The sequence below is a fragment of the Trichoderma aggressivum genome (genome assembly GCF_033847375.1).
Source record: "Trichoderma aggressivum f. europaeum strain CBS 100526 chromosome Unknown scaffold_090, whole genome shotgun sequence".
In the NCBI taxonomy this organism is placed as follows: Eukaryota; Fungi; Ascomycota; class Sordariomycetes; order Hypocreales; family Hypocreaceae; genus Trichoderma; species Trichoderma aggressivum.
In genome coordinates, this window is record NW_026946456.1 from 1 (window position 1) to 25,006 (window position 25,006).

Consider the following 25,006-nt stretch of genomic DNA (forward strand, 5'->3'; position numbering starts at 1 on the left):
CTAATTTTTTAGTAACTAATACTAAAAATACTAAATACTAATACTAATACTAAATTAGTAACTAAATACTAAATACTAATTTACAACCCTGTTCGTAGCCACTGGACGCCGTCCATGATGACGGTGTCGTCGACCCAATTGACCCTCCACTCGCTCTGCATGTTATCCACCGGATAGACCGTCAGGCCGTACCGCCGAAGCAGAAACGTCCAGTACCCGTTACCCGAGCCCATATCCGCCACGGCTCGGCCATCCGCCAGCAGTCTCAACACTTGCAGGCTCTCGTGTGATGGCGTTGCACAGCCAAAGTGGTGCATGAAAATAGGGAGCACATGGTGGCTCGTTGCCACCCGCTCAGATGAAGCGCACGGCCCGCACCACTCTAGATTGCGGCACGACCAGGCCCAGAAGTCAAAGTACGGGTTCTGGCTGGGCGGCTGCTTGGCCTTTGGAATGGTTAGCTGTGAGGCCAATGCCGGGTGCACGTAGCGCTTCTCCGCCAAGTGCCGCGCGGCCTCGGACCGGATCGACGTCTTCTTTGCGTTGGTCTCAAAGTTCTTGAGAGCAGACGCCGTGGCCGTTGAGGGACTGAAGATGGAGATGTACGCCTCGATGTCTGGTAGCGGCGGCGGCTCCCTCTGCGAGTCTTTGCTTTCAGTTACAGTTCTCGTTCCATGACCTGACCTGTGCAAGGGAGTGAAAAGGGCAAGGTATTGAGGCTTACAGCTGTGCCATCCTCGTCACGATACCAAGCGTGCAGACCATTGACGCCGCCCAGTCCGACAACGTGCTGCACCTCGGCCAGCTTGACACTTGTCATGGCATGATACGTAAAGGAGTCTCTCTCGGGAAGGCTTAGCAGGGCGCGGCTGGCGTTGTATAGGTCGTTTGCTGCCAACAGCTCGCGGGCTTGCTGGAGTCTTGGAGCATCCTCGATGACTTCATCTGGGGCGAAGGACGGGCTGCCAACGCAGCGAGGCGTTTTCGGAGTGCGTGACATGAAGGTGGATGATTTAATCTACCAGTGAGGCGACTGATACGAGATGAGCTGCACTGGGATATTACGCTTGGAGAGTGGGAAAATCATGAGCTGGATGTTGATATGATGGACTCGAGCATTTAGACTACATGTGCCAATGTCCGAGGGAAAAAAAAAGTGGGTTGTAGAGCCTACGACGGTGTTATTCTTGTGTATTCGGCAGAAATGTCGGAGTTAAAAAGAACCCCATCTCATGTGTTGATAAAAAAAATATTCAGCTGAGAAAAAAGAAAAAAAAAAACTTTTGATACCTATCTTTGATGTAATCGGCCTTGTTATATAGGGTAATTGGAGTGAGATGTACGGTGGAAGTGAGGGGATGAGATGAGATGGGGTGAGTTGACTTACTCACTTCAATTGATATCAAGGGTTCAGGTTATCTTGCTGCTCACTCATTCAGCTCACTCGCTCACTCACTCACTAAATCACTAGGGTCAAGGTTTTAGTTCAATGAGCGGCGGCTGCCGGCTCAGCTGGAGACAAACCCGCCGCTACTGAAAATCCCCCGCCAACCGCTAAAACCAAGTGCCAGTTGGAGAGGAGCATCTTCTGGAGGTTCCATTATTTCATGCATTCGGATCAAGATGCCTTCCAACGAGATCTTGTCGAGCTTCTGCAGGTACATACGAGCAACAGCCACCGCACCTGGTTGGCTGCTCAATACACACCGTGAATGAGCGAATGAGTGGACAGTCCAAGTATGAACCGTGCGTACAGTTGTATGCATGTGCTTCCCGTGTTAGACCAGACGAATCGAATCGTTGGTTGGCTCGCGCATCCCCCGACTGTCCGTTGGCCCTGTAGCACTATTACGAATCACCATTGACATAACAAATACATCAAATGACAGGCAATCCCTCACCGTCCCCTGCTTTCCAGCCGTTGGCCGCTGCTTTGCCTCAACTTGCACGGATCACCGATCAAATCTGAGTGTGACGCATCCAATCCACGAGCCATCAAACCGGTGGCGTCCCCCCCCCCCCCTACCTGCTCTGCCCCACGCCCCTCGAGCTGCATGTCTCGAAGCCTTCAGCTGGCATTGCTTGCGTGAACGGCGACTATATCAGGCCCTGTCCTTTCTAGTCCCCTAGCGGCCTTGGCTAGATCCCTCCGTCAAATGCTAATGCAGTTAAACTCTTCGATCCTCATTCCAGCTTCCCCCACTGCGTGTATCTCGCCCTCGACACTTCTCTCATACTTCGATCATTCTTTGAATCAATCAGAGATCCAATAGTTTAGGCACCTCTCTTCCTCTACGATTTTCACCTACACCAACTCTGTTCTGTCCTGCCATACAGTCTGTCCTTGATCTCCTCCCCTGGAACCCTCGCAGCCAATCTCCATCTCGTCTCTCCAAAAAGGCAGCAGGCCAATCCGCGCCTGTGTGAGACCAGCATAATTGGTTCCCCGAGACATTGCGGCCTCCAGTTTCCCGAATGACGACAAGATACGTATTTTGCCCAACGAGCGCTGTGTCTGCCGGCCGGGAGATAAATACTTGCTCTTGCGTACCGTCCGTGACTTGATTCCGCCGCCTGGAGACACTCACATTTCTTGGAACGCCTCCGGCCGCTTATTTATCCATCTCCTCTCTACCATCTCACATCGGAGAATTGAAGCCATGAAATACTCTTCTGCTTCATCTCACTTCGCCATGGATCGGTATTTACAAGATACCTTGGAAGCTCCGCCTCATCAAATACCAGACTCCTGTACCGGCAATGGCACGACGAGTACTGATGGTCACTCGGCCAGCTCTTCAAGCGTGAACCATACCACCATTAGCAACAGCACTGGTGATACTTCACGTGGCGAATATGAACCGCAGCATCATGCTCATTTACAAGTCAATAATCCACTTGACTATAAACTGCCGCCCTTGCAACTACACGACACTCAGCAAGGGCTGGCAGACGAACCGCATGGGCAAACCTACCAAGATGCTCACGGCGAGATCATCATCCCGCCGCTCAATCTTACCAAGAAAAACGAGCAACAGCAAGCTGATGGAGTGTTCACCCCGTTGGGAAATGCTGCTAGGCCAGAGTCCACAGTAGCTCCTTTAGCCCATCCGAATGGCGTCTCGATATTTCCCGAGCTGTCTACTTCCGAACAAGAACAATTATCTCTCGAAGCTCTTGACCAAGCCGAGGAGTCCATCATCGCCGATATTGCAGAGAGCACCGATGGTGGAGCTGACGACACATCATCTGATGCCGGCTATGACAGCGACAGTGTCAGCTCGGCCAGCACGTCTGCCATGTCCTCGGTCCGCGACTACATGTTTGAGAATGGCCGCCGCTACCATCGGTTCCGCGAGGGCAGCTACAACTTCCCCAATGAAGACGTCGAGCAGGAGAGGGAAGACATGAAACACGCCATGGTCAAACTCCTGTGCAATCAGAAATTGCACTTTGCCCCCATTGGCGCCAACCCCCAAGAGATTCTCGATATAGGAACGGGCACGGGCATTTGGACGATTGAGAGTAAGTAGCCGCCCTCACCACCTTTTGCTCTTCGGTTTACATTAACGCCCGTATCAACTAGTGGGAGACAGATTCCCCAGTGCCCACATCCTGGGAATCGACCTTTCGCCCATCCAGCCAGATTGGCTGCCGCCCAACGTTCGATTCATGATAGACGATGTGGAATCGCCGTGGCTACATTCTCGAAACCATTTCGACTACATTCACTCAAGGCACACCGTCATGGCAATCCGAGATTGGATGAAGCTCTTCCGAAGAGCCATAGAGTAAATCTAACCTCCCCCACTCTCCCACCGTGATGGCTACGAGTACATGTACTGACCGACGACGCCATCAGGCATCTCAAGATCGGCGGCTGGATGGAGCTCCAGGAAGTCCACCACACCCCCAGAAGCGCCCTTACGGGTGGAAACGGTGAATTGTCCCCGGATCACCCCGTCGCCCGCTTTTGGAAGCATGTGACGGACGGCCTAGCCGCCCTGGGCATCGATATGGATGCCGTATCCGATGGACGACTAGCCGACAAGATGCAGCAAGCAGGCTTCACCAACGTCACGGAACGCGTGCTCCATGTGCCCATCGGCACTTGGCCCAAGAACAAGGTCCTCAAGACGGTCGGCCTCTACTGGCGGACCATTCTCCTGGACGGCCTGCAGGCCATTGCCCTGGGCCCCTTGACTCGGGGCCTGGGGTGGAACCGAGATCAGGTCGAGTTGCTCCTGATCGAGGTTCGGCGGGCCTACTTTGACAATTCCCAGCTCATGTACATGCCGTTCCACGTCATATACGGGCAGAGGCCGTAGTAGTGCGGTGTAGATACATCATTTGTCTTGAATTTTGGCAAGACAGTATAGTCCCAGGTCTTGGATTAATATTTGAAAGTGCCTGTACTACCCCACTGCGGGTGTTGTTTTATGATGGTTTAATTACATATTCTTCTTCGATGGGATGGAGTTTATTCAAAGCTCGGCTCAGGCCGTTAGTACAGACAACTAGGTGAAAAGGGTTAATTACAATAAGACAATGCAATACACATAGATTGTGCTCTGTATGCCCCCCCTTCTCTGCTTTGTTTTATTCCTCCATATGTTGGCACAACAGTGAACATACTCTTCACAAAGGAAGCCATTAGAAAAAGAAAGAAAGAGAAAGTGACAGCTCTGCAACCAAGCGGTGAAATGTGGTTCAGTCTGATACCGCATGAAGTCAGGGATGGCTGGAGGGAGAGCCACCACTAAGCGCAGCCCGTGATATACGAATTGGCCAACGAGATCACCCGCTCGCGATCCACCCAAAGACTTACACGTCCGAGACCTTTGCGGCCAAGACGGCGTCTCGGCCGCAGTTTTTAGCGTCCGGCGCAATATGGAGCTGCACGTCTGGCCGCTCTGGGAGTGCTGTATCCATCCATGTACTTGTATCACACAGCACTTCCCCCATATCAGAAGACGCGGTGGCAGCAAGCAGTGACAGCAAACAGTCTCACAAATGGCCTCACCTGCCTGCCGCACCTCCCCCTTGGGCAGTGGCGCTGGGGACCAGCTCCCGGTGGCGTTTCTGACCAGGGTTTCCCGGCGATATCTCAAGCTGGACGGCAGACGGTCAAGTTTGCGGACGCAAGGGCTGAGCGAAAGCTGAAAAAGCGGCAGGAGACGGCTGGCCTGATGCCTCCCAAAAAATGACATGTGTTCCGTCCAAGACGCCGAATATCACTCTAGTTCAGAGAGTCCCGATAGTGGAGGATCCTGATGGAGATGTTTGCCGCTGTCCTGTCAATTTATGAGAAGGTGGTGCCTGATCATTAATCGTAGTAGCACAAAGCCATCTTTGCCAGGTGATACAGGAGATGGCCGACGTACAAGCCAGCCGGGGGTGGCGTGCGGTCCGCGCCTTGATGTTTGCGGCTAATGTAAGAACGTATCAGCTCGAAGGACAGGGCACGATGGGGAGTCGATTTGTGGAGAGAAGAAGAGCTGGATATCCAACAACCGCATTGTTGGCTCTAAGCCATCATGGTTTCAAGTCATGCCGCCTTAGCTTGAGTAGTGCAGAACTCGTTGCACGATACTCGCAGCTTACCCCTGCCATTCTCGGGACAATCACATCTCCAACAGCTGAAATTTGTCATAGTCTGAAGATCGTGGTCTCTTCGTTGATTCTGACGTTGCTCGAAACGGAACCTCGGGATATACTTTCCTACAGGGTCGTGATCTGATCTCGCTGACGGCGATTAGCTATCTACTAGATAACCCGGGCTCTGCACGAGACATGACTGGCATTGGAAACGGGTACTTGGCACCCGAATGCACCCTCAGAGCACCACCACTCTCGGTTGGATGCTCCGTAATTCTGGAGACTGATGCCGCTCTAGTCTGTCGGGGATGGCGGATTGGGACACCATGCCTGACCAGGGTTCTGTCAGCCTCCGGCTCTTGCATCGATCGACCCAGGCTTATAGTACGAGTACGGAGGCGTAGATGCGGAGAGTGTCGGCTACTGGGACGGAATATGTTGGTGCTCGTAGTGTCAGTGCAAACAGCTGCAGCTGTGCATTCTGGGGTCGGAGTTAGTTTAATTGCTGCGAGTCTCCGTGTCTTGAAAGCTGTCCATTGGCCTCTTCTTCTTCTTTCTCCTCCGCTCTCCTCTCTCTCTCTTTCTTCCCCACTGCAGCCGTAACCAGTTGCTCAATCTGTGTTTCTCACCTGACAACTGGGCGTTTGTTATAAGATAAACGGCGGCGGCATCGACAACAGCCAACAGTTGAAAAGACAACTCTGGCTGGTGCGAGCAGGAAAATAAGCAGAGAAGAAAAGACCTGCGCTTAAGAGAGACTCGAAACGGAAATACTTTGAATCCGACTCATCATATCGCTGCTTCCCTTACGCACGAGGGGCCTCGCCGAGCTCTTTCTACTTCCAGAGACATCGTCTGCGAAGGCAGCCTCAGGCAGACTTTGCCTCATTGTATGTGCAATTCCTTTTATCTTTTCCCTTTACATGGTATCTTATCTGTTCCAAATTTCTTTCTTGGAAACATCTCTTTTTGTCTGTTGACCCTTGAGGTTATTGCGAGGATGCTCCAGCGGGCATGCCATCACAACCTGGACCATCCCGGATGTTTTACATATAAAGGAGAGGAAAGAAAATGAAACTCTCCTGTACATGGCTAGAGATGTCACAATTGGCACCTGATTGTGAGACTTGAAGGTGCTAGAGGTACTCAGCTGGGCACTCGCTCCATGAGACTCCGATTCTTCTCCGTTGTCGAACTTGCCCACATGCCGGTGACTTTTCTTGCAAGTTTGCAAAAGGATGGATCATCGTCTGATCTTTTTGTTTCGTGAGCACGGGCCTTGGCCTGTTCACTTAGCCTCAATGTTGGCCATGATCCTTCGTTGCCAAGTGTCTAGCAAACGGAGTCATGGCTTTACTGACCATTTCTCTTCTTGCTGTTGTCTCCTCATCATTTTCACTTGGACATCTCTGTTCTTTCCTTTTGTTTCATGCTGAAATTCATCTCGTTTTCTAACTTTGCGCCTTACAGCCCTCCATTTGACATCATGATGGCAAAGCTTAGAGTCCCATCGTGGCTGTTCTCCGAGCGCAGCCCGTCTACAGCCAGCATGGAAATTGACAAAAAGCGACTCAATCGGCTTTCGTTTCCTGGCTTCTCTCCTGCAAGACCGAAAGAAGCGTCTTTACAAAAGAAAGAAGAAGATCAGAGTGAAGTCATCAAAGTAGAATCTGCCGACTCTCGAATGCTTGTGCTGGCAGAAACTATCCGCGTTGAAACCGAGAAGCTGCAGACGTACCTCAAGTCGAATGGTATCGCTCAGCCGAGTCTCAGCGTCGATGGACCAGACGATTTCCCTCTTTTACCCGATGAGATACAAAAGAGCCGTCAAAAGATTGTTTTCGCTACCAAAGAGCTTACAAACCTCGTCAGGGGCCCTCGAGAAAGCGTCAGATATGATGTTTGGAGTGTAAGTTCTGCCTCTGTTCCGGTTTCGCCACTGTGCTAACTTGACTCGACAGTACTTGGACACCTTGAGCCTACAGCTAATTAACAGCTATCAAATTGGTACGACTGAATGAACGTTGATTTTTGATCTGACTAACTATTGTGCAGCCAAACTCGTTCCGTTGGACGCTCCCATCGAATTAACCGAACTTCAATCTAAGACTCCGTTGGAACCTATCAACCTTGCTCGTGCGTTACGGCATGCGATGACTAACAATATATTCTGCGAGCCATCTCCAGGTCTCATTGCCCATACTGCGAATTCGCGTCTCCTGGCACAGGACGCCTCGCTTCAAGCCTGGATTGGCTTCAATTCAGAAGATATTTTCCCTGCCGCTGGCCATGTTATGCAGGCATTGAAATCTCACCCCGAGGCAACCTCCTTGACTCACACAGGATTCAACTTTGCTTTCAGCACGGTTGGAGAAGAGCCCATGTTTGAGACTCTGGGTAAGGATCCAGTCAAGGCCAAGCGCTTTGCTAATGCGATGCTCAGCTTCACCAGCGGAGAGGGTTATGAAATTAGCTATTTTGTAGATAACTATGACCTCTCCGAGGTAAATGAGCGCGGGGGTACGCTCGTTGATGTCGGGGGCAGCCATGGCTTCGTGGCTGTAGAACTGGCCAAAAAGTGGAAGAACATGAAGTTCATCGTGCAAGATTTGTCCAAAACGATAAATACGGCCCCGAGGCCTATTTACGAGGATGCAACCGTGGCAGAGAGAATCTCCTTGCAAGCCCACGACTTCTTCACGGAGCAACCTGTCAAAGGTGCTGATAGTAAGTTGCTTCTCACTAGTCGTCTACTTCTAGTTCTATCATATTGTTGCTGACTTGGAAATAATGCTAGTATACTACTTTCGGTGGATTTTCCACAACTATTCAAGCCCTTATGCCGTTTCGATTTTGAAGAATCTCATCCCTGCTCTAAAGCCCGGCGCTCGGGTCATCATCAATGATTATTGCATACGAGGCCCAGGCTCAGAGAATCCGTGGGATGAAAAGCTGTTGAGAAGCATGGATATGATCATGGGTACTCTCCTCAACGCGCAGGAACGAGAGGAAAGAGAGTTTTGCGAGCTATTCAAGGCAGCTGACCCCAGATTCCAATTCAAGGTATGCTAGCTCGTATCTTCGATCCTAAAGGATTTTGCAGCTACTGATATTTCTTTAGGGAGTACACAGGGTAGAAAATTGCAAAATGAGCGTGATAGAGGCAGTGTGGGATGAGCAGGGCGTTGAGGCTCAGGTCGAGGAGTGCGAGGAGCAAGGCGTTTGACTCTCTGATATACAGCTGAAGCTGGGGCGAGGATCGATTGTGTAGAGTATCGTTGGTGATTAATTGATGGACTGGATAGAAAGCATACGAAGTGACTGATACTTGATTGATATTTACTTTTCATAACTTGGAAGCTGGATTCTGAAGGCGATGCATCGATTGCTCCAGTTGTTTCAGCATTCCGTCTCCGAAATACCCATATTCAAGCATTAGGACGTCGTCTTCCAATGAGAAACCCGCGTAATTGGTTTAGTGGTAAAATTCTCCGTTGCCATCCGCAACGTCGGGGAGCCCTGGGTTCGATTCCCAGATTACGCAGCGCATTTACTTTTGCCTCCACCGGCTGTTTTACTTTTTGTGGGCGTCAATCAATGACCTCGATCATCATCGGATGTACAAGAAATCGCATCGTCTTTTGCCCGTTTAACTGCCTAGCCTGTACCTAAAGAATTCTGTTCTCTCTCCGCCTGTCAACTACCTACTAGTAGGTAGTAGCTATTACATTTTAAGCCCAACCCTCCTATGTTGCTTCCTTCGTAGCCTTTTCTTTCAACCTCACTCCTTTTCCCCCATTTCACTTTGCTCCGTCTCCGTCCTTCTTCACTCTGTTTCCAATCCGCCATAGCCTCCCTTCACCGCGATTGTGTCTGCCATCTCCGTGATGGGCGAATCGCTGAGAATCTCAAACACGGAAAATTGGACGCCGCAATTATTCAGAATCCAGTTTCGGATAGTGACAGCCACGAGAGAATCCACGCCGTAGGCGTTCAATGACTTATTCATGTCAATCTCCGAAGGGAGCATGTTCATCGCCTTGGCCAGCATAATGGAGAGGCCATCACGGACAATCAATGACGCCTCTTCGAAGCTTGCCGCTGAGACAAGCATGGATCTCATGTCCTTATTACTCGCCTCACCACCTGCGAGTAGATTCGGTGGGGCCATGTCAACCAAATTGAGGTACGAGTAGAGCGCGGTGCGAGTCCAGTATGGGTCTGCGGCATTGATTTGGGCATTCATGCCCCCTGTTCCAACAGCCACGGTGATTTGGGGAGGAATAGGTACTCCTGGGGTTATCTCTCCCGTGATGGCATGCTTGACAATCGTGAGGAAATCTTCATGCGGAATACCAAAGAAGCCATTGGATCGTAAGGTATCCAGAATCTCTTCATTCTCGGCAAGCATACCAGCTCCCAAGACTGGACCGAGGTCAATGGCCACGGCGCGCTCTCCCTGCTTCTGGAGATATCTGGCAAACGAATCTAGAAAACAGTTACCTGCAGCGTAGTTGGCCTGACCGCGGTTGCCAATAATGCCGGACGAACTGGCAAGGAAGACATAGAAGGGATCATGACCCTCGGCTGAGATGCTATGGTATAAATTCCAGGAGCCGAGAGTCTTTACCTTGATGGCTGTGTCCCAATCATCAAAGGTCATGTTACTGAAAACGGAATCTCTGAGTACCGCCGCGCATTGGAATACACCACGTATTGGGGGCATGTCCAAGCTAATGACGTCTTTGATGAGACAATCCAGCTCCAGTTTGTCGCAAATATCGACAGAAAAGGCTCTCGCGTCAATATCTCTTGACTGCAGATCCTTGAGGAATGCTTTCATTACATCGGATGAGGCGCCAGACCGAGAAACAAATGCTAGATGTCGAGCGCCATTGCTTACAAGGAGCTCAGCTATGCTCCTTCCGAGGCCACCAAGACCACCTGTTAGCAGGTATGTCCCACCTGATTCAAGAGACTCTTCCAGCGATTTTGTAATATCGTCATTCAGTACGGAAACTGTGCTTGAGCCGTCTTCAGCAAGGGATAGCGAGACAAATCCGATATGAGGTGTTTGCTGAAGGCACAGCAACCCATCTTCCAAGGCGCCAATATCGAAAACTTTCTTGAGTTCGGTGTATGGGGAGGGCTTGAATTCGACAGTCTGGATGAACTGAATGGCCCGCTCCAGAAGCTCTGCTACAAAATCCGGGTCCTCTCTGAGGAGTTCATGTAGATTCCAGTTGGAAACAGTTATAGATGTTGGCGGTATACGGCCGGAGATCGGGGTCGAAGACTTGCTCGCAAATTGGATGATGCTACCGCCTGCTGTAATGTTAGCTACAAGCTAGAGGAAACATGAAAGTGGTAGCTTCACGTCTTACAATTTCGGACGCAATCGAACTGTACGTCAAATGCTTCCAAAGTTGGGTTAAACACACAATCCACGCCGTTACCGTCTGTAGCTCCCAGGAGAGCAGCGACGAAAAGGCCGGAATCAGCCTCCAAGATATGTTCCCTGGAAATGCCACGCCGTTCCAAAATCTCGCGCTGTCGATCGGTGTCTGGGCCGACAATTGTAGCAAAGACTTCAGCTCCAATTGCAATAGCTATATTAACCGCGGTGAGACCAAAAGCACTGGTACCATTATGGATCAATGCCTTCCGGCCTCGCTTCACTCTTCCGATGTGAATGAGGGCAAAATAGGCGCTGACAAGAAAACTTGGTACAATGTCGGTAGCGGCACGCTTGACAAATTGAGACTTGACTCTCACTAAGTTTTTGATTGAGCCGTCGGCAACCAAAGCAACAACATTGTCGCCTGCAGATAACCCCCTGACCTCGCTGCCCACTCGAGTAATTTTGCCTCTGATGTCTGCCCCAATTGTTGACTCCTGAGATCTTCCGAGCACAACCTCGAGATCAAGCACAGAGAGAGGCGCCTCTTTGAATGCTATTTCAACCTCGTCTGCTCCTAACTCTGGCAATTCGGATTTGATGAAGAATAAGTTGTCTTCACTAATACCCGGAGCCTCGATCGTTAACTGAAGACCTGGGCTGTTCATGAACGGTTTCTGAGAGAACCTCCCGGTCAAAGCTTTGCCTTCAATGATGCGATTCATAGAAGGGATTGCTTTAAGACGAGGAATGTAAATTTTCCCACCCTCTTCTGCAAACTCTGTATCCTGTAGGGGTCCTAGTTTTGATCCAAAGGTTGCGTCAAGGAGGCGCAATACGTTATCAACAGTGGGATCATCGAGCTTTGATTTTCTCTCTAAATCAAAAGTGACAATCGAGTTGAGGGAATCTTCGGAGATTAGAGTCCTGGAGAGCCCGACAATGGGACTTCCGCGGGGATTCTCGCAGCTCATCGAAGCTCCCCGAGTAACCCAGAAAACATGATCTGCCCGTTTTTGTAATACGCGAAAGGCGTCGAAATCTTCTTTCTCCCATTCGAAAATGGAACAATCGCGAGGCACAAGGCCAGAAAACTCGAGCAGCGAAATCATTGTTTTCCCATCGATTGCAGTCGGGTCTTCAACCACTTCATCAACAGCCATAGACGAAATATCGAGCGGAATCTTTCTTGTTTTCTTAATTCGATGAATGGCAGCAATGAAGTTTTGAACTTCTGGGCCCACTTCTTTCGGAGTGATAATGACGACTGGACTGATCAAACGAGATGGCTGGTTATACCTGTGAGCCTTCAGGTCAATTTGGACTCCGCCCTCCATGAAATGGACAAAATCTTCATCGTCTCTCATAAGGTGGCTATTGGTAATTGCTTGAGAATTTCCAATGTCTGATGTACTCTTGGCTTCGTCAAGTTGTCGCTTATTGGATTTCGGATCAGTGACTTGCGTCAGTAAGACACCACCTGCTTTCAATTTCGTTTTCAAGAGGTCGATATCTGCCTGGACATTGGTGCAAACCACAATTAAGTGGTAATCATTGTTGATACTTGCAAGATCCGAGATTGTTTCAATGAAAGGCTGTAGAGAGGTGTCTTTCACATATGAAATAATTCGGGAAGCGGTATCGTCTCCATCTGCCTCAAGAATGGTATATCTCAGGAGCTGGGGATTCGCGTCTGGATCTGAGCTGACTGCACCAAGAGTTGCTAGTGAGAGCTGGTAAACGCCACCAATTTGGAGAATCGATAGTCCTGGATACTTGTGAGCCAGAACATCGACTTGTTCAATGTATGAGCTCGGTCGTGCAAAAGTAGCATCTTCCTTCCACATGATCTGACTACAAAGATTGCGATTGCTAGGTAGGAAGCCTCCTTCTTCAGGAGATGGGTGAGACAATGCAGTAAGTCTCAGGCCTTCAACAACGACATATGCATGGTCTAATGATGCCTGCTTCATGACAATGGTGGCATCTGCGTTTCGAATGCCAGTAGTTCTAACTGAGGAGTAGCCGTTGAAGTCTGCGCCAGACTCCGCACTGCCCACGTTTGCTGCCACAAAGAGGGACTTGATGAAGACGGGAACCATTGGTGATGGCTGTATAGCCAGTAGAGTTTGAATCATGGAATCTAGAGTGGCTGGGTGTAGAAGATGTGGATACTCAAACTTGGCGGGCATCTTTGCCTTGGTATCTGGGATCTTGATTCTGCTCACACAGTGACCATCGCACTTACGAACCTCGGTAATGTTCTGGAACAAGGGTCCGTAGTTCATTCCGATTGAATCAAGGTGCTCGTAAAGCTGCCGTGGAATGATTGGCTTTTTGCAAATCTCGCTCATAGTACTTTGACGTCCCTCATACGGTCGGAAAGCTGTCTGCCAGTTTCCAATTTTGTAATGGAAGCGTAAATTACCGCTGGCGTGTCGATCCCACGATCGACCCTGAGATCGAGAGTAGATGACGAATGATCTTATTCCAATCTTGTCGTGACTATCGGTGTTCGTCGGATCCTTTTTCATGCTAAGGGCGACTTCCAGGCCATAAGAGGTGTTAGGAATCGTCATGGCTTTCTCAATGCTCATATTCACGAGCTCATAGCCTAAAAGATTCTGACTGTCTTTGGATAATTGCTTTGCTCCCTCTAGAACCATGGAAACCATGCCGGCGGCTGGATAGACAATTGTCTTTTGTACCTGATGGTCTTGAATCCAGGGGTTTTCTGAGATGCGCAAGAACCCTCGCCAAATAGGTTCGAAGGTTGTAATAGAATCCGATACCTTGTAACCAATGAGATCCATTCGCGGATACTCTCTCAGACGATTCTCGCGACTTATATCAGTCTCGTGCCAGTATTTCTTGCTATGATCCCAGACGTATGATGGCAAATTCGAGAGACACCTCAAGGATTCCTGCTCATGACCCTTGGACACGACATTCCTCATATTGACCGGATACCCTTTAGACCACAATTTACCAATGAGATCGAATATTGTGATACATCCATTTTGTTTCCGCTCAAGGACTGAATAGTATGCTGGACTGGCAGCACCGCTGATCGTGGCGAGAACATCGGCCGTTGGTGACCGGAGAACTGCACTGGGGCTGAGTTCTACCAAAGCATCTGGAAGGTCATCTGGCGGAAGTCTCATGAGTGACTGAACTGCCCCAACATATTGAACGGGGGAGACCATGTTATCTGCCCAATACTTGGCATTTAGTTGGCTCCCCGTCACCTCTTTGCCAGTGACAGAAGAGAACATCCTGACTCCCTCAAAACAGTCGCTGGAAACAATTTCATCAAGAGCAGCAACGTAATCATCTTCGACGAGTTTCATATGAGACGAATGGTAGGCAACTTTGACATTTAGGACCCTGTTGAAGATGTTCTTTTGGCGCAGATCGTGAGCGATAAACTCGATGGCTTCAGCTTGGCCGGAGATTGTAATGGATCTGGGACTGTTGATGCAAGCGATTTGTGCAGACTTGTTAATTCTAGCAAGATATGCTGATGCTTCTTCAGTTGACATTCCAACAACCATCATGCCTCCTTTCAACTTCGAAGCTCTGAACGGAATGCTGGCGGCAGCGAGACCACGATAATAGGCAATTCTCCAGGCATCATATCGTGATATGGCTCCCGAGGCATACGCAGCGGCAATTTCTCCAGAGGAATGTCCAAGAACATACTTGGGCTGGATGTCAAAAGACTTGAGCAAGTCGACAAGAGCAACTTGAAGAGCGGTCGTTGCAGGCTGGGAGATTTCGGGATCAGATATGCGTGTGTCCTCACCTCCTCTAAGAATCTCTTTCAGAAGATCGAATCGAGATCCCAACACAATTTGCAAGAAGCAACTGGCCTCTTTAAGGCTGGCGCTATACACATTGAAAGACATGAGATCTGCGCCCATTTTTGCCCACTGGGCGCCCTGGCCACAAAAGACGAATCCTAGCTTGTGTTGCTTCTTCAGCGATGAGCGCGCCAAATGAGCCGTATCGAAAACCTGAATCTTAGCCACAAGGTCTGACGCTGATTCGGCTATGATAAAACCTTTCCATTCTAAATTAGACCGGCGGCAACCCAGAGTATAGGAATAGTTGATCAAAGAGTCTCGAGCGTCTCTCTGAATAGACTCAAGAAACTCGATGTGGGATTCCATAACGCGGACAACACCAGCATTGTCGTTTGCTGAGTAACAAAATAACCGGGCTTCGGGTCTCTTTTCAGCTGGGATTCCAGTCTTTTTGGGTGGTATAACGTCTGTAGAGGAATGATTTGCATTCAGCCCCTTTAGCTCAAGATAGCCCGGAGCTTCATCTACCACCACATGGGCATTTGAGCCACCGAAGCCGAAAGAATTGACACTGACACGACGAATGCCAGCAATAGGCCAATCTGTAACTTCCGTAGGGACCTAATATGCCGTTTGTAAATTGCATGACTGAGGATCGGGGGCTTTAATCACCTTGACTTTCCAATTCCTAAAGTCAATTTTGGGATTGCCCTTTATGAAGTTGATATTTGGAGGCACACGGCCGCGTTCCAGGGACAACACTCCTTTGATCAAACCAGCAATGCCGGCTGCACCCTCGAGATGGCCGATATTGGTTTTGATAGAGCCCACCATGATCGGGTTGTCAACAGTGCGGACAGAAGCGATACTTTGGGAGATGGCTTGGAGCTCTTGCCAATCACCTGCCTGCGTTCCCGTGCCATGGCATTCGATGTAGCCGGTCTGAGCAAAATCAAGACCAGCTGAATCATAAACGGCACGAATATTGGCAACCTGGGCATCTCCGCTGGGAAAGGTAATACCTGGAATCTCGTTAGTACATTGCTTCATTTTTGGAAGAAAATGGACGATAAGGGATGTTCTCAACGTACCTTTGGTGCGGCCGTCCTGATTAATATTGCTAGCTCGCATGACGGCGTGAATAGTATCGTTGTCACGGATCGCATCTGTCAGACGCTTCATAACCACAACACCAATACCTTCACCTCTGCCGTAACCGTTCGCTCGGGAGTCGAACGTGAAACATTTGCCATCCGGGCTGAGGAAGTTCAACGCCGTCATGGGGAGCATAGTTTCGGGAGACAAAATCATGCCAGTACCTGCAGCCAAAGCCTGATAGCAAGGTCAGCCAAGGTCATTCAGGCGCCAAGATACTCGTTCAATTTCTTACTAATGATGTCTCGCCTGTTCGAAGACTCTGCGCAGCCAAGTGAACCGCAATAAGGCTAGAGCTGCAGCCAGTGTCCACTGTCATGCTTGGGCCATGTAGGTTGAGGAAATACGATATACGATTCGACATGATGGCAATCCCATTCCCTGTTGCGGCATACTTCGGCCCCCAATTCTGATCGCGGAGGCTGATGTATTCATAGTCTAATGTTGTGTAACGTTAGATGAACATTCCTGAAGGATCTCCGAAAAGATAAGCTGCTAGTGTTGAACTGACCTTTGACAAATGAGCCTACATAGACCGCAGCATCACTCCCATCAATGTCTTCTTTCCGAATACCAGCTAATAATTATCACGCACGTCAGTGTCTTTAGTCTTGTGGAACAAGCCCCAATTCTGGATACAACGTACCATTCTCAAGCGCTTCGTATGAGACCTCAAGAAGCATACGCTGCTGGGGATCGACTGCGTTTGCTTCCTCTGTCGGGATCGAGAAGAACTGTGTTATTCTTATTAATGTTTGCTCAGTTTCAGTCCATTTAGCTTGCCGGTATTCTCACAGGAGCGTCAAATGCGCTGATGTCATCCTTCAAAAAATGACCTCCTCGAAATGAGAGCTGCAACAAGTCAGTACAACTTCTGAAAGACATAAAGAACCCGGAGGAGAGCATACACTTCCCAGCCTCTGATTGCTTGGGTGATAATAACCATCAATATTGAGCCGGTCTTTTGGAAACTCAGACCATTGAGACTCTTTCCGCTCTAACACATCCCAGAGCTTTTGTGGCGAGGTAGCGTCGCCTGGGAACCGCAACGCAAGCCCAACGATGGCGATATCATCTACAATACCAGAATCAAGGGTTTGGCCTTCTTTTCTCGGTGGTTCACACATGATGTGTCATTCCAAGATGAGGAGCAGCCACTCCCTCTCTTCATATGAGCAATAAAGTCTCTGGGTAGTAGTAATCGGGCCAGGGGGAGGTGCAGCGAGATAAATCAAGGTAGATGAAGTTGATGGAGTAAAGTGTCCAAAGAAGAAATGTGAAGAAGAAGAGCCAATAGAGAGTGGAGCAAGGAGCCCTCGAAGTGTTCTTATACCAGAGAAAGGTTTGCTGAGGTCGTTTGCACGCACACCTACACACCTGCAGAGTCCAATCACACCCACACTCACTCTTCTATACAAACGGAATATCAAAGCCTCGCCTCACCGCGTTAACCCTAGCTTAGGCAAGCTCCCTATCCATAATGACGCACTCCATTGCATAAAAGGCGCTTCTACACCACCCACAGTGAATGGGCCATCGGAGGGATCATCCAAAAGGAGTTGGTTGAAGGAAAGAGGCTTGGCAACGGGCATCTCAATGGCGGTAAACAAACGCGCAGAGCTCAGCCAATAGATGAAGATGCGGATCATCTACTATTGATGTGAAGTGTGTGCACTACCCGCGTTCAGTGACCAGAGATGCAGCTTCTAATCCGGAAACGGGCCGCGTTGGTGACAATATTTGCTAAGGTGTTGACCCATGAGACAATGAGTGGTATTGGGAATCCTGCAGGAAGCTGACCCATGCTCCTGCAGATGAAACATGGAGCATCGGAGTGATAGATTGTAGGAATGCCCAGAGGATTAGTACTGTCTAGTTGACAAGCTTATACGCAATATGCCGCGCAGGCGTATTAGCCCCAAGATTTTTCTGCAAGTAAGAGCCTCGCAGGCATTGCCCAAAGGAATGGAATCCTCCCGAAGATTGCATCTAAAGCATCCGATCAACCAATGAGGGTAGGCCACCTTGGCTGCGGCGGCTGAAAGGAGTAGCTGCATCTCCATTGACTCGGGTTAGATTTGACCATTAATCCCTGTCAATGACATTTCTGGTAATTACTGTTGCAGTGGTAATGGTTTATAAACTCCTTTCTCTTCACACTTCCGTTCTTACGGTATTGGACAATGAATAGCATCTGTCAGTGGTAGACAATGAACATGGCCCTGTGACGTCTCTGATCTTTCGATCCTGCCACGCTGCATAATTATGGCCCGAAGGAAGACCATGCCATAGATACGCCGGCGTTGTTCAACAAAGGAATCAACCGTAGGACTTGGTGACATCTGTCCTGTCCACTCAACCTGCGGTCTGGAATCTCCACTTAGTAGACAGTGGGATAATGTTCGGGTACAGACATTTGGCCTTGGTGCTAGCTGACCGATATTGCTGCGTGACGATGTCATGATTTCTGAGGTTGATGAGTCAAGAAATGGAGAAGCGACGATGCAGCAACGTCCAAGTTAAGGCACAGATCAGAGATGCTCATGTGCAATTCTTCAAATATGGAATTCGAGGTTAATTCAAATGTGACGATGCGGTTAAAAGCCCCTTAAGCAAGAAACTTGCACAAAGAGAGGCGTCAATATGAAGTTCGTGCGAGCTCACAACCAGAACATGAAGATGAACAGAAGCGTCTAGCATCATTAACGCATTGGTGGCAAGGCTAGTTGGAATTCAATAAGATTAAACCAAGATCCTAGTATCGGAACGGCTTTGGCGGTAAGGGATGGTTCCAGGCCGACGGCACTAGAAAACCGGTTCTCCGGTATACGCTCGAACGTGATTCCAAGTTTAGTTACGGAATCGCGCATCGATTGCGCAGTTGCCCGATTAGAGTTCATCATATGATGCTTTCTGAGATCCGTTACCGTGGAACTGGCTTGTCAGATCAATATGGAAGCTCCATGCATCTTGACCCGCCAACACCGCCGGACAGAAGCAGCATCTCGTGGGGCTCAACATGCGGTATTCCGTTTTATTTTTCCTTTTCCCTTTCTTTTCCCCCCTTCTAAGTAATCACTAGAATGATTTTCATAGAGCCTTGTGAGCATGTATGGATAGAGTTGAAGTGCTTCAAGATATAGTACTTACTTGCATTGACAAAACAAGTTCACCCTCATTCCCATGACTAGCCTAGCAGGCACATTGACAACCTAGTAGGCCGATCACTGTATTGGCTCAGCTTCATTGACCTAGAGATCATGGTCTGTAACTTGTGATTCGACAGCTTCCTAGTTCCCGTGACCAGGTAACACAAAGAACGGCAAAGCCGAGCGGACGCCTAACGGCGTTGTTGAAGGAATACCACGGAGGCCTTTGCGGGATCTCCGTAGTCGCCCATCGCCTCGTCTCCAAAGCAAACATTCAGGACTCGGCCCAGTAATCCGTTCCGCATGAGTTCGAAGTTCATACCACAGATTCGATAGCTGAGTAGATTAGATACCGATGCAACGGGCCGTGCAATTGACTACCAATGCCAACTGTTTTGAACACCAGCCGCCAGATTTCTTGCAAGGCGGCTTAAGCGGCAGCATGCTAGTTCAGATCCTCGTGCGATGAAACAAGCCTCTTGTGGAACCGGTTCAGCAACTGATCGCTACTTTTCCACGCAAGTGCTGTCCCATTGCATACGTCTGACTGGTCGAAGCATGGTGTGGTGTAACCGCAGCGCAAACGAACGGCTCGTTGCTGGCGTCAAATGCCAGCCGGCATCTGGCGCGACGTGTGCAATTTGCGACCTGTCTCTAACGGTAGCGGTATAACATCGCGACATATACCAGAAAGGCCGTTGCCACGCAATTGCTGCGCCGACATCATACAACAGTGTCACTCTGGCTCAGTTACCCTTCCGATACCCGCTGTCCCGTCCGCTAATAGAGTATTCGGCCGTTCCTAGTATCCATTAAGCGTAGAGCAAGGGAATCCTGAAACGCTTGAACAAATCCGTGACCATGTTGCCGCCGAGACGAGGAGCCAGTGAATGCATAGCTGCTCGCATAATCTTTTCTCAGGAGCCTGCTGGACAGCGTGGTCACGCCTCTCCTGTAAGACGCAGGCTACATACAGCTTCACGAGCCGTACAGGTGCAACCGAGCCGAGAGAATGTTTCGGATACTTATTCAATGAGCATCCTCCTCTTGGACAGGGACCGTCATCCATCTCCCCGACTCGCCGGCCTGTCTCAGCACGACTATGTCTGACTTCGGCTCCCACAGCTCCCACAGTCCGAGGATGGCCAGGACCGTGTATGATTTATCATAGGAGCCATAATCGACGCAAAAGGGCTCGAATCGTGACCAGTTTCCTCGTTTTGGGCTTCGAAAGTCTTGGAGGCTGACACTTTGTAGTTCCACGAAGAAGTTGCGCCTTGTCTCAAATTGGCCTGGACTTGTAGCGTGAGCAGTTCCTTCCCTGTGATGGCGACGCGTGGTGCGATTGACCTTCTCTATCAGCAAATTTTATCTTTGCCGACCTTTCTCCTTCTCCTCAATAGCCCTCGGTAACAAAGAGTTGGGCTTCAAAACATCGCGCTTCTCTTCCCTCTTCTTCTTTCGTCTACCTGCTCAAGATCCAAGTGCTGCAACAACCAAGCTGAACTCCTGACTCTGGCTTTTTTTTTGAGCAGGCCATACTGTTTTCTTCACAAATAATTGAGATAAAATCTTCGCTCTCCCCAGGAATCAATCATGACAACGGAGTATCGTGTGTCACTCTCGTACCCAAACCCATCCTTGGGACAGATGGTGGCAGGATCACAGACCTCCAACTCCATGGACGACGAGGCTTCACGGGCAAAACTCGGCTATGGAAGACCGTCCCAGGTGAAGGGATTGCATCAGGCAGTTCTAGTTATAACGTATGGCTTTCCCTCCTCTAGTCTTGCCGTCCTAACGGATGTAGGCTCCTTGTCGGACTTTTGATCTCGACCCTCGATACGACGATTGTGTCGACGTCGCTGGTAACAATATCGAACGACTTGGGTGACTTTGTCAACGCACCGTGGATTGTGTTGGCGTATCTGCTGACCTATATGGGTTCGAGTCCTGTGTCCTCCCGCATACAGATTCGGCCTCTCTAACAAACCTTTGTAGGGTTCGCCGTCTGCATTTCCAAAATGAGCGACATATATGGGCGGAAGAACATTTTAGTTCTTTCTTGGGTCATCTTTTCCGGCTTTTCCTTGGGCTGTGCCAATTCAAAACACATGACTGCACTGTACGTATGGTTCCAATCTCAGGCATTGCAAAACAGGAGAAAGGACGATAGTGACACATGTCCATCAGCATCGTATGCCGTGCTTTTCAAGGTATAGGAGCATCTGGGTTGTACAGTTTGACCCAGATAGCACTTGTTGAAGTCGGCCCTGTACACCGTCCCAGTCTGATCGGAGCTATGATCGGAGCAACACTTGCCATAGCCTTCGTTCTTGGCCCTCTACTTGGAGGTCTAATCTCTAGGCTCTCTGATTGGAGATGGCTCTTCAACCTTAAGTGAGTTCGCAAAGGTCCCGCGTGCCCGACCTGTGATGAACTTCTATTGATATTTGCCTATAACAGTATTCCCTTTGGACTAGTTGCCATTCTTGCCATTACGAGTTTCTGGCCCCTGGAAGACGTCTCCCATCTACTCTCTTGGGAGGCCTTTGCAAGTATAGACTTTATCGGTAGCGCTACACTACTCTGCAGCTCGTCGCTGCTCGTTTTTGCTATTCAGCAGGCCGGTTCCCAGACTTTTGCTTGGTCCAGTCCGGTTATCATATCAGCCCTTGTTGTATCGGGGGTAAGTTGGGCCGCATTTATTTATTGGGAGGTGGTCCTCGATTCGAAAAGGCACCGACATATCGAGCCAATATTTCCAATTCGGTTGATGTTGCACAGGGTCTATGCGTCAAGCCTCTTGTAAGAGCCCAATCTTCCTCACGCCTTTGAACAGGACTTGACGCGAAGCAGACTCACTCTCCTTACGGGATTTCCGTATATTTCTTTGACAATTATTATTCCGGAGCGGTTTCAAATCGTCCATGGTGAAGATGCTCTCATGGCTGGTATTCATCTCTTTCCACTTCTTGGCGCCTGTGCGGTCGGATCTTTCTTGGGGGGCGCAATATCCAGCAAACAGAACAACACCTCGTATACGCTCATTGGATCATCCTGCCTCCAACTTTTGGGGTTGGGGCTGATGACGACTCAAACAGGAGCAAAAAGTGCGGAGCCGTCCCAGTACGCCTACCAAGCAATATTTGGACTGGGGGTCGGTCTCTGTTTTTCGGCAACGACAATTGTGACGAGCATTTCCACGGCTGAGTCGAGTGAGAAAGCTACAGCACAAGGGGCTGTTGCCCAGGCCCGAGTGTTGGGGGGCAGCATAGGCCTTTCAATCTGCACAGTCATATTCAACATTCACGTGAACCGATATCTCGAAGGTCACTTAACCGAAGCGCAACTCGAGAGCCTTCATCGATCTCCCCTGTCAGGATTACATCTTCCAGTCGACCAGCGAGATCTTGTTAAGACCGTCTACGCTGGAGCGTACTCTGAGGAGATTAAGATATTGACTTGTATTTGCTCAATCATGGTGGTTGCTGCCCTTTTCACTATAGAGAGGCATCCCACGCCGTTGAGAATCGTGAGTTCAAGGTCCAAAGAAGATCAGTTCTCACGGCGCGGCAGTGATTCAGAGACGGAAATGGCGGACCTTCACAATACCCACCAAATCGTCTAAGATGGCGTATCACCATTTGAATCACGCCTCCTTATACGGCAGTATTTCGACACCGTGTTGGATTTCGCGTCTCCACAGGACATGCCTTCAGCTAATGCAACATGATAACTTTCAAATTCGAGGTAAAGTTATGGTATAAACTCAAGTTGCGGCGGATCGCGTCTCATTTTATCCTCTTCATAAGATGTTTTGCTATGCTATGTGCTTATTTTTTGGAACAATTTGATCAAGAGCCAGCAGATTATACGTTCTTGTCCGGTGTTGTAGCTTTGATGTCATGAGTGGCGGTCGATGAGATCAGTGTATGATATACGATATGGATTCTTGCTCCTCCTTTGTTGTTATAAAAGAAAGAACAAATAAGCCGAATGGAAGAGTGAAAGACTTGACCTGGTAGTCATGCGTCCAGTACAGGACCCTCGTCGCCGTAGATGGGGTCTTTGCTAAACCATGGCAAATCCTTGATGCTGTTGATCATTGATTCTTCGCCATGCTTACCGTAGCACATGTCCCAGTTGTTGCCATTGGGATAGCTTCCGACCATGAGGAACGGATCGCTGTCCTTGTCTTCCAGCAGACGATGGCTGACGCCAGCTGGAACGATGATGACGTCTCCTTTCTTGACGACGGGCTCGACGCGCCCGGGATTGCATTCGCCTCCAAAGCACAGCTTGGCACGACCGGCTGTGACGCATAGGACCTCGTGAGTCGTACTGTGGAAGTGCGTGGTGTTATACATGGTGTAGCGCCATTGAGGGGTGACGACGCCGATTTTGAGGAGATGGGATTCGATCTGGTCTGGCGAGGCCTGTGCAGGGGAGAAGGCGGAGTGGTAGATGATGAGGGGCTTTGACTGGAGAGATGAGTTGGGGATGAGGTCGTGGGCTGGGATTTGGTGTTTGGAGATTCGGAGGCTGGAGAGGGGAGTTGGATCGAGGTTGAGGCTGTTGGCACACATGGCGAGCTACCCTGAAGGAGATGGAGGGAGGGAGCTGAAGATGAGGAATGAGAGGGGTTTGGTTGGATGTTTGTTTGTTTCGATTGAAGAGTGGTGTTGTTGAATTTGACGGGGAATGTTTGACGTCAAAACGAGATGCTGGTTGGACCTGGGAGTTGGAATCAACATGATGTAATGATGGTGTTGCGTGGGGGCTGTGGCCGCGTTAGTCTTTGCCATTGCATCTTCGCCAAGCAAATTCCGAATACCAAGATGAGGCACATGACAGCACCTGATTGATTAGTATAACAGCCATTCTAATCACTATGGAGCAATGCTTATTCCGTCAAAACAAGGTTTTTTTTTTGCGTTGAGTTCACTTTATTTTCTTTTCTTCTTCTTCTAAAGCGGGCGTCTATCTTTCATCTCAATGCAAGCGCTTACTTGCATTGAAACAATCTTGTCCCGGCTCCATCAGATCAGATCAGAGAGTGAACGGCTCTCTTCAGGGCGCAACACCTCCGACGACCTGGGGCTTGAAGTAGACGGTCATGATGCCCTCGACACCGAGAGTCATGGCCACCTTCTTGAGGGCCTGGTGCGCGACACACTCCTCGTCGTAGTACTTCATGTCCTCGAGGCTGGCGAATTCGGACTTTGAGACGAAGGTGAAGCCCTGGGAGCGCTGGTCGGGCTCGGCGGGGCCAGCGGCTAGAGAGAGGATGTAAGGCTGGCCGTCCTGGATTTATTATAGACAAGTCAAGTCAGCTTTTTTTTTTTTTTTTTTTTTTTTTTTTTTTTTTTTTTTTTTTTTTTTTTTTTGAGAAGTCAAAGGGTGAGGGGTTGGATTTGATGTGGTCACTGCGCTCAAAGCATGTATATAGCTTCATGTTTAATAAAGCAAAAGAAGAGCTCAATTCACCTTTCTGTTGTTCTCCTTGAGGGTCTTGTACTCCTCCAGAAGCTTCTTCTGGCTCTCCTCGCTGGGGAGCTTGAACAAGGTGATTCGGTGGACGCGGTCTGCCATTTTGACGGATGCTGAGGAAAGGAATCTGAGGGCGGCGGGGTACGGGATTGACGGGCGCGGGGCAATTGCAATTTGCTTGGAGTTGAGAACCAGAGGTCATGGGAGAATTACCGTAGGTATTTATATATAAGCCGAGGGAAGTGAAGGAGGAGGAGAGAAGCGGAATCGGCTCCGCAGGCCAACAAAAAGAAAAGGGATTGGATGGGACCCAACAGCAACAGCTAGAGAGCTGAGGTGAGCTCTAGCTAAAACTAATGATGGTCAATTGTGCTGGAACGGGGAATTACTGTAGCCCCGCGGCTTGG

General features: G+C 49.5%; 6 protein-coding genes across 6 annotated transcripts; 2 read left to right on the top strand and 4 right to left on the bottom strand.

Moving 5' to 3' along the window:
* Positions 1 to 80: 80 nt before the first annotated feature.
* Positions 81 to 1,000, bottom strand: Triagg1_10855 (uncharacterized protein; the record flags this gene model as incomplete). Its single annotated transcript, XM_062894972.1, has 2 exons — positions 81 to 638; positions 725 to 1,000. 2 exons carry the CDS (start codon positions 998 to 1,000, stop codon positions 81 to 83), a joined length of 834 nt encoding a protein of 277 aa, XP_062750175.1.
* Positions 1,001 to 2,693: 1,693 nt separating this feature from the next.
* Positions 2,694 to 4,328, top strand: Triagg1_10856 (uncharacterized protein; the record flags this gene model as incomplete). Its single annotated transcript, XM_062894973.1, has 3 exons — positions 2,694 to 3,525; positions 3,587 to 3,791; positions 3,863 to 4,328. 3 exons carry the CDS (start codon positions 2,694 to 2,696, stop codon positions 4,326 to 4,328), a joined length of 1,503 nt encoding a protein of 500 aa, XP_062750176.1.
* A 2,756-nt stretch (positions 4,329 to 7,084) lies between these two features.
* On the top strand, positions 7,085 to 8,824 carry Triagg1_10857 (uncharacterized protein; the record flags this gene model as incomplete). Its single annotated transcript, XM_062894975.1, has 5 exons — positions 7,085 to 7,507; positions 7,560 to 7,605; positions 7,654 to 8,325; positions 8,396 to 8,661; positions 8,720 to 8,824. The coding sequence occupies 5 exons, from the start codon at positions 7,085 to 7,087 to the stop codon at positions 8,822 to 8,824; spliced, it is 1,512 nt and encodes a 503-aa protein (XP_062750177.1).
* A 600-nt stretch (positions 8,825 to 9,424) lies between these two features.
* On the bottom strand, positions 9,425 to 17,084 carry Triagg1_10858 (uncharacterized protein; the record flags this gene model as incomplete). Its single annotated transcript, XM_062894976.1, has 9 exons — positions 9,425 to 10,926; positions 10,983 to 15,423; positions 15,475 to 15,824; positions 15,894 to 16,134; positions 16,193 to 16,395; positions 16,469 to 16,534; positions 16,604 to 16,691; positions 16,753 to 16,809; positions 16,866 to 17,084. The coding sequence occupies 9 exons, from the start codon at positions 17,082 to 17,084 to the stop codon at positions 9,425 to 9,427; spliced, it is 7,167 nt and encodes a 2,388-aa protein (XP_062750178.1).
* Positions 17,085 to 23,134: 6,050 nt separating this feature from the next.
* Triagg1_10859 (uncharacterized protein) lies at positions 23,135 to 23,695 on the bottom strand (the record flags this gene model as incomplete). The annotated part of the gene is made up of 1 exon (XM_062894977.1): positions 23,135 to 23,695. The coding sequence occupies one exon, from the start codon at positions 23,693 to 23,695 to the stop codon at positions 23,135 to 23,137; it is 561 nt and encodes a 186-aa protein (XP_062750179.1).
* A 484-nt stretch (positions 23,696 to 24,179) lies between these two features.
* On the bottom strand, positions 24,180 to 24,701 carry Triagg1_10860 (uncharacterized protein; the record flags this gene model as incomplete). Its single annotated transcript, XM_062894978.1, has 2 exons — positions 24,180 to 24,413; positions 24,597 to 24,701. 2 exons carry the CDS (start codon positions 24,699 to 24,701, stop codon positions 24,180 to 24,182), a joined length of 339 nt encoding a protein of 112 aa, XP_062750180.1.
* Positions 24,702 to 25,006: the final 305 nt, after the last annotated feature.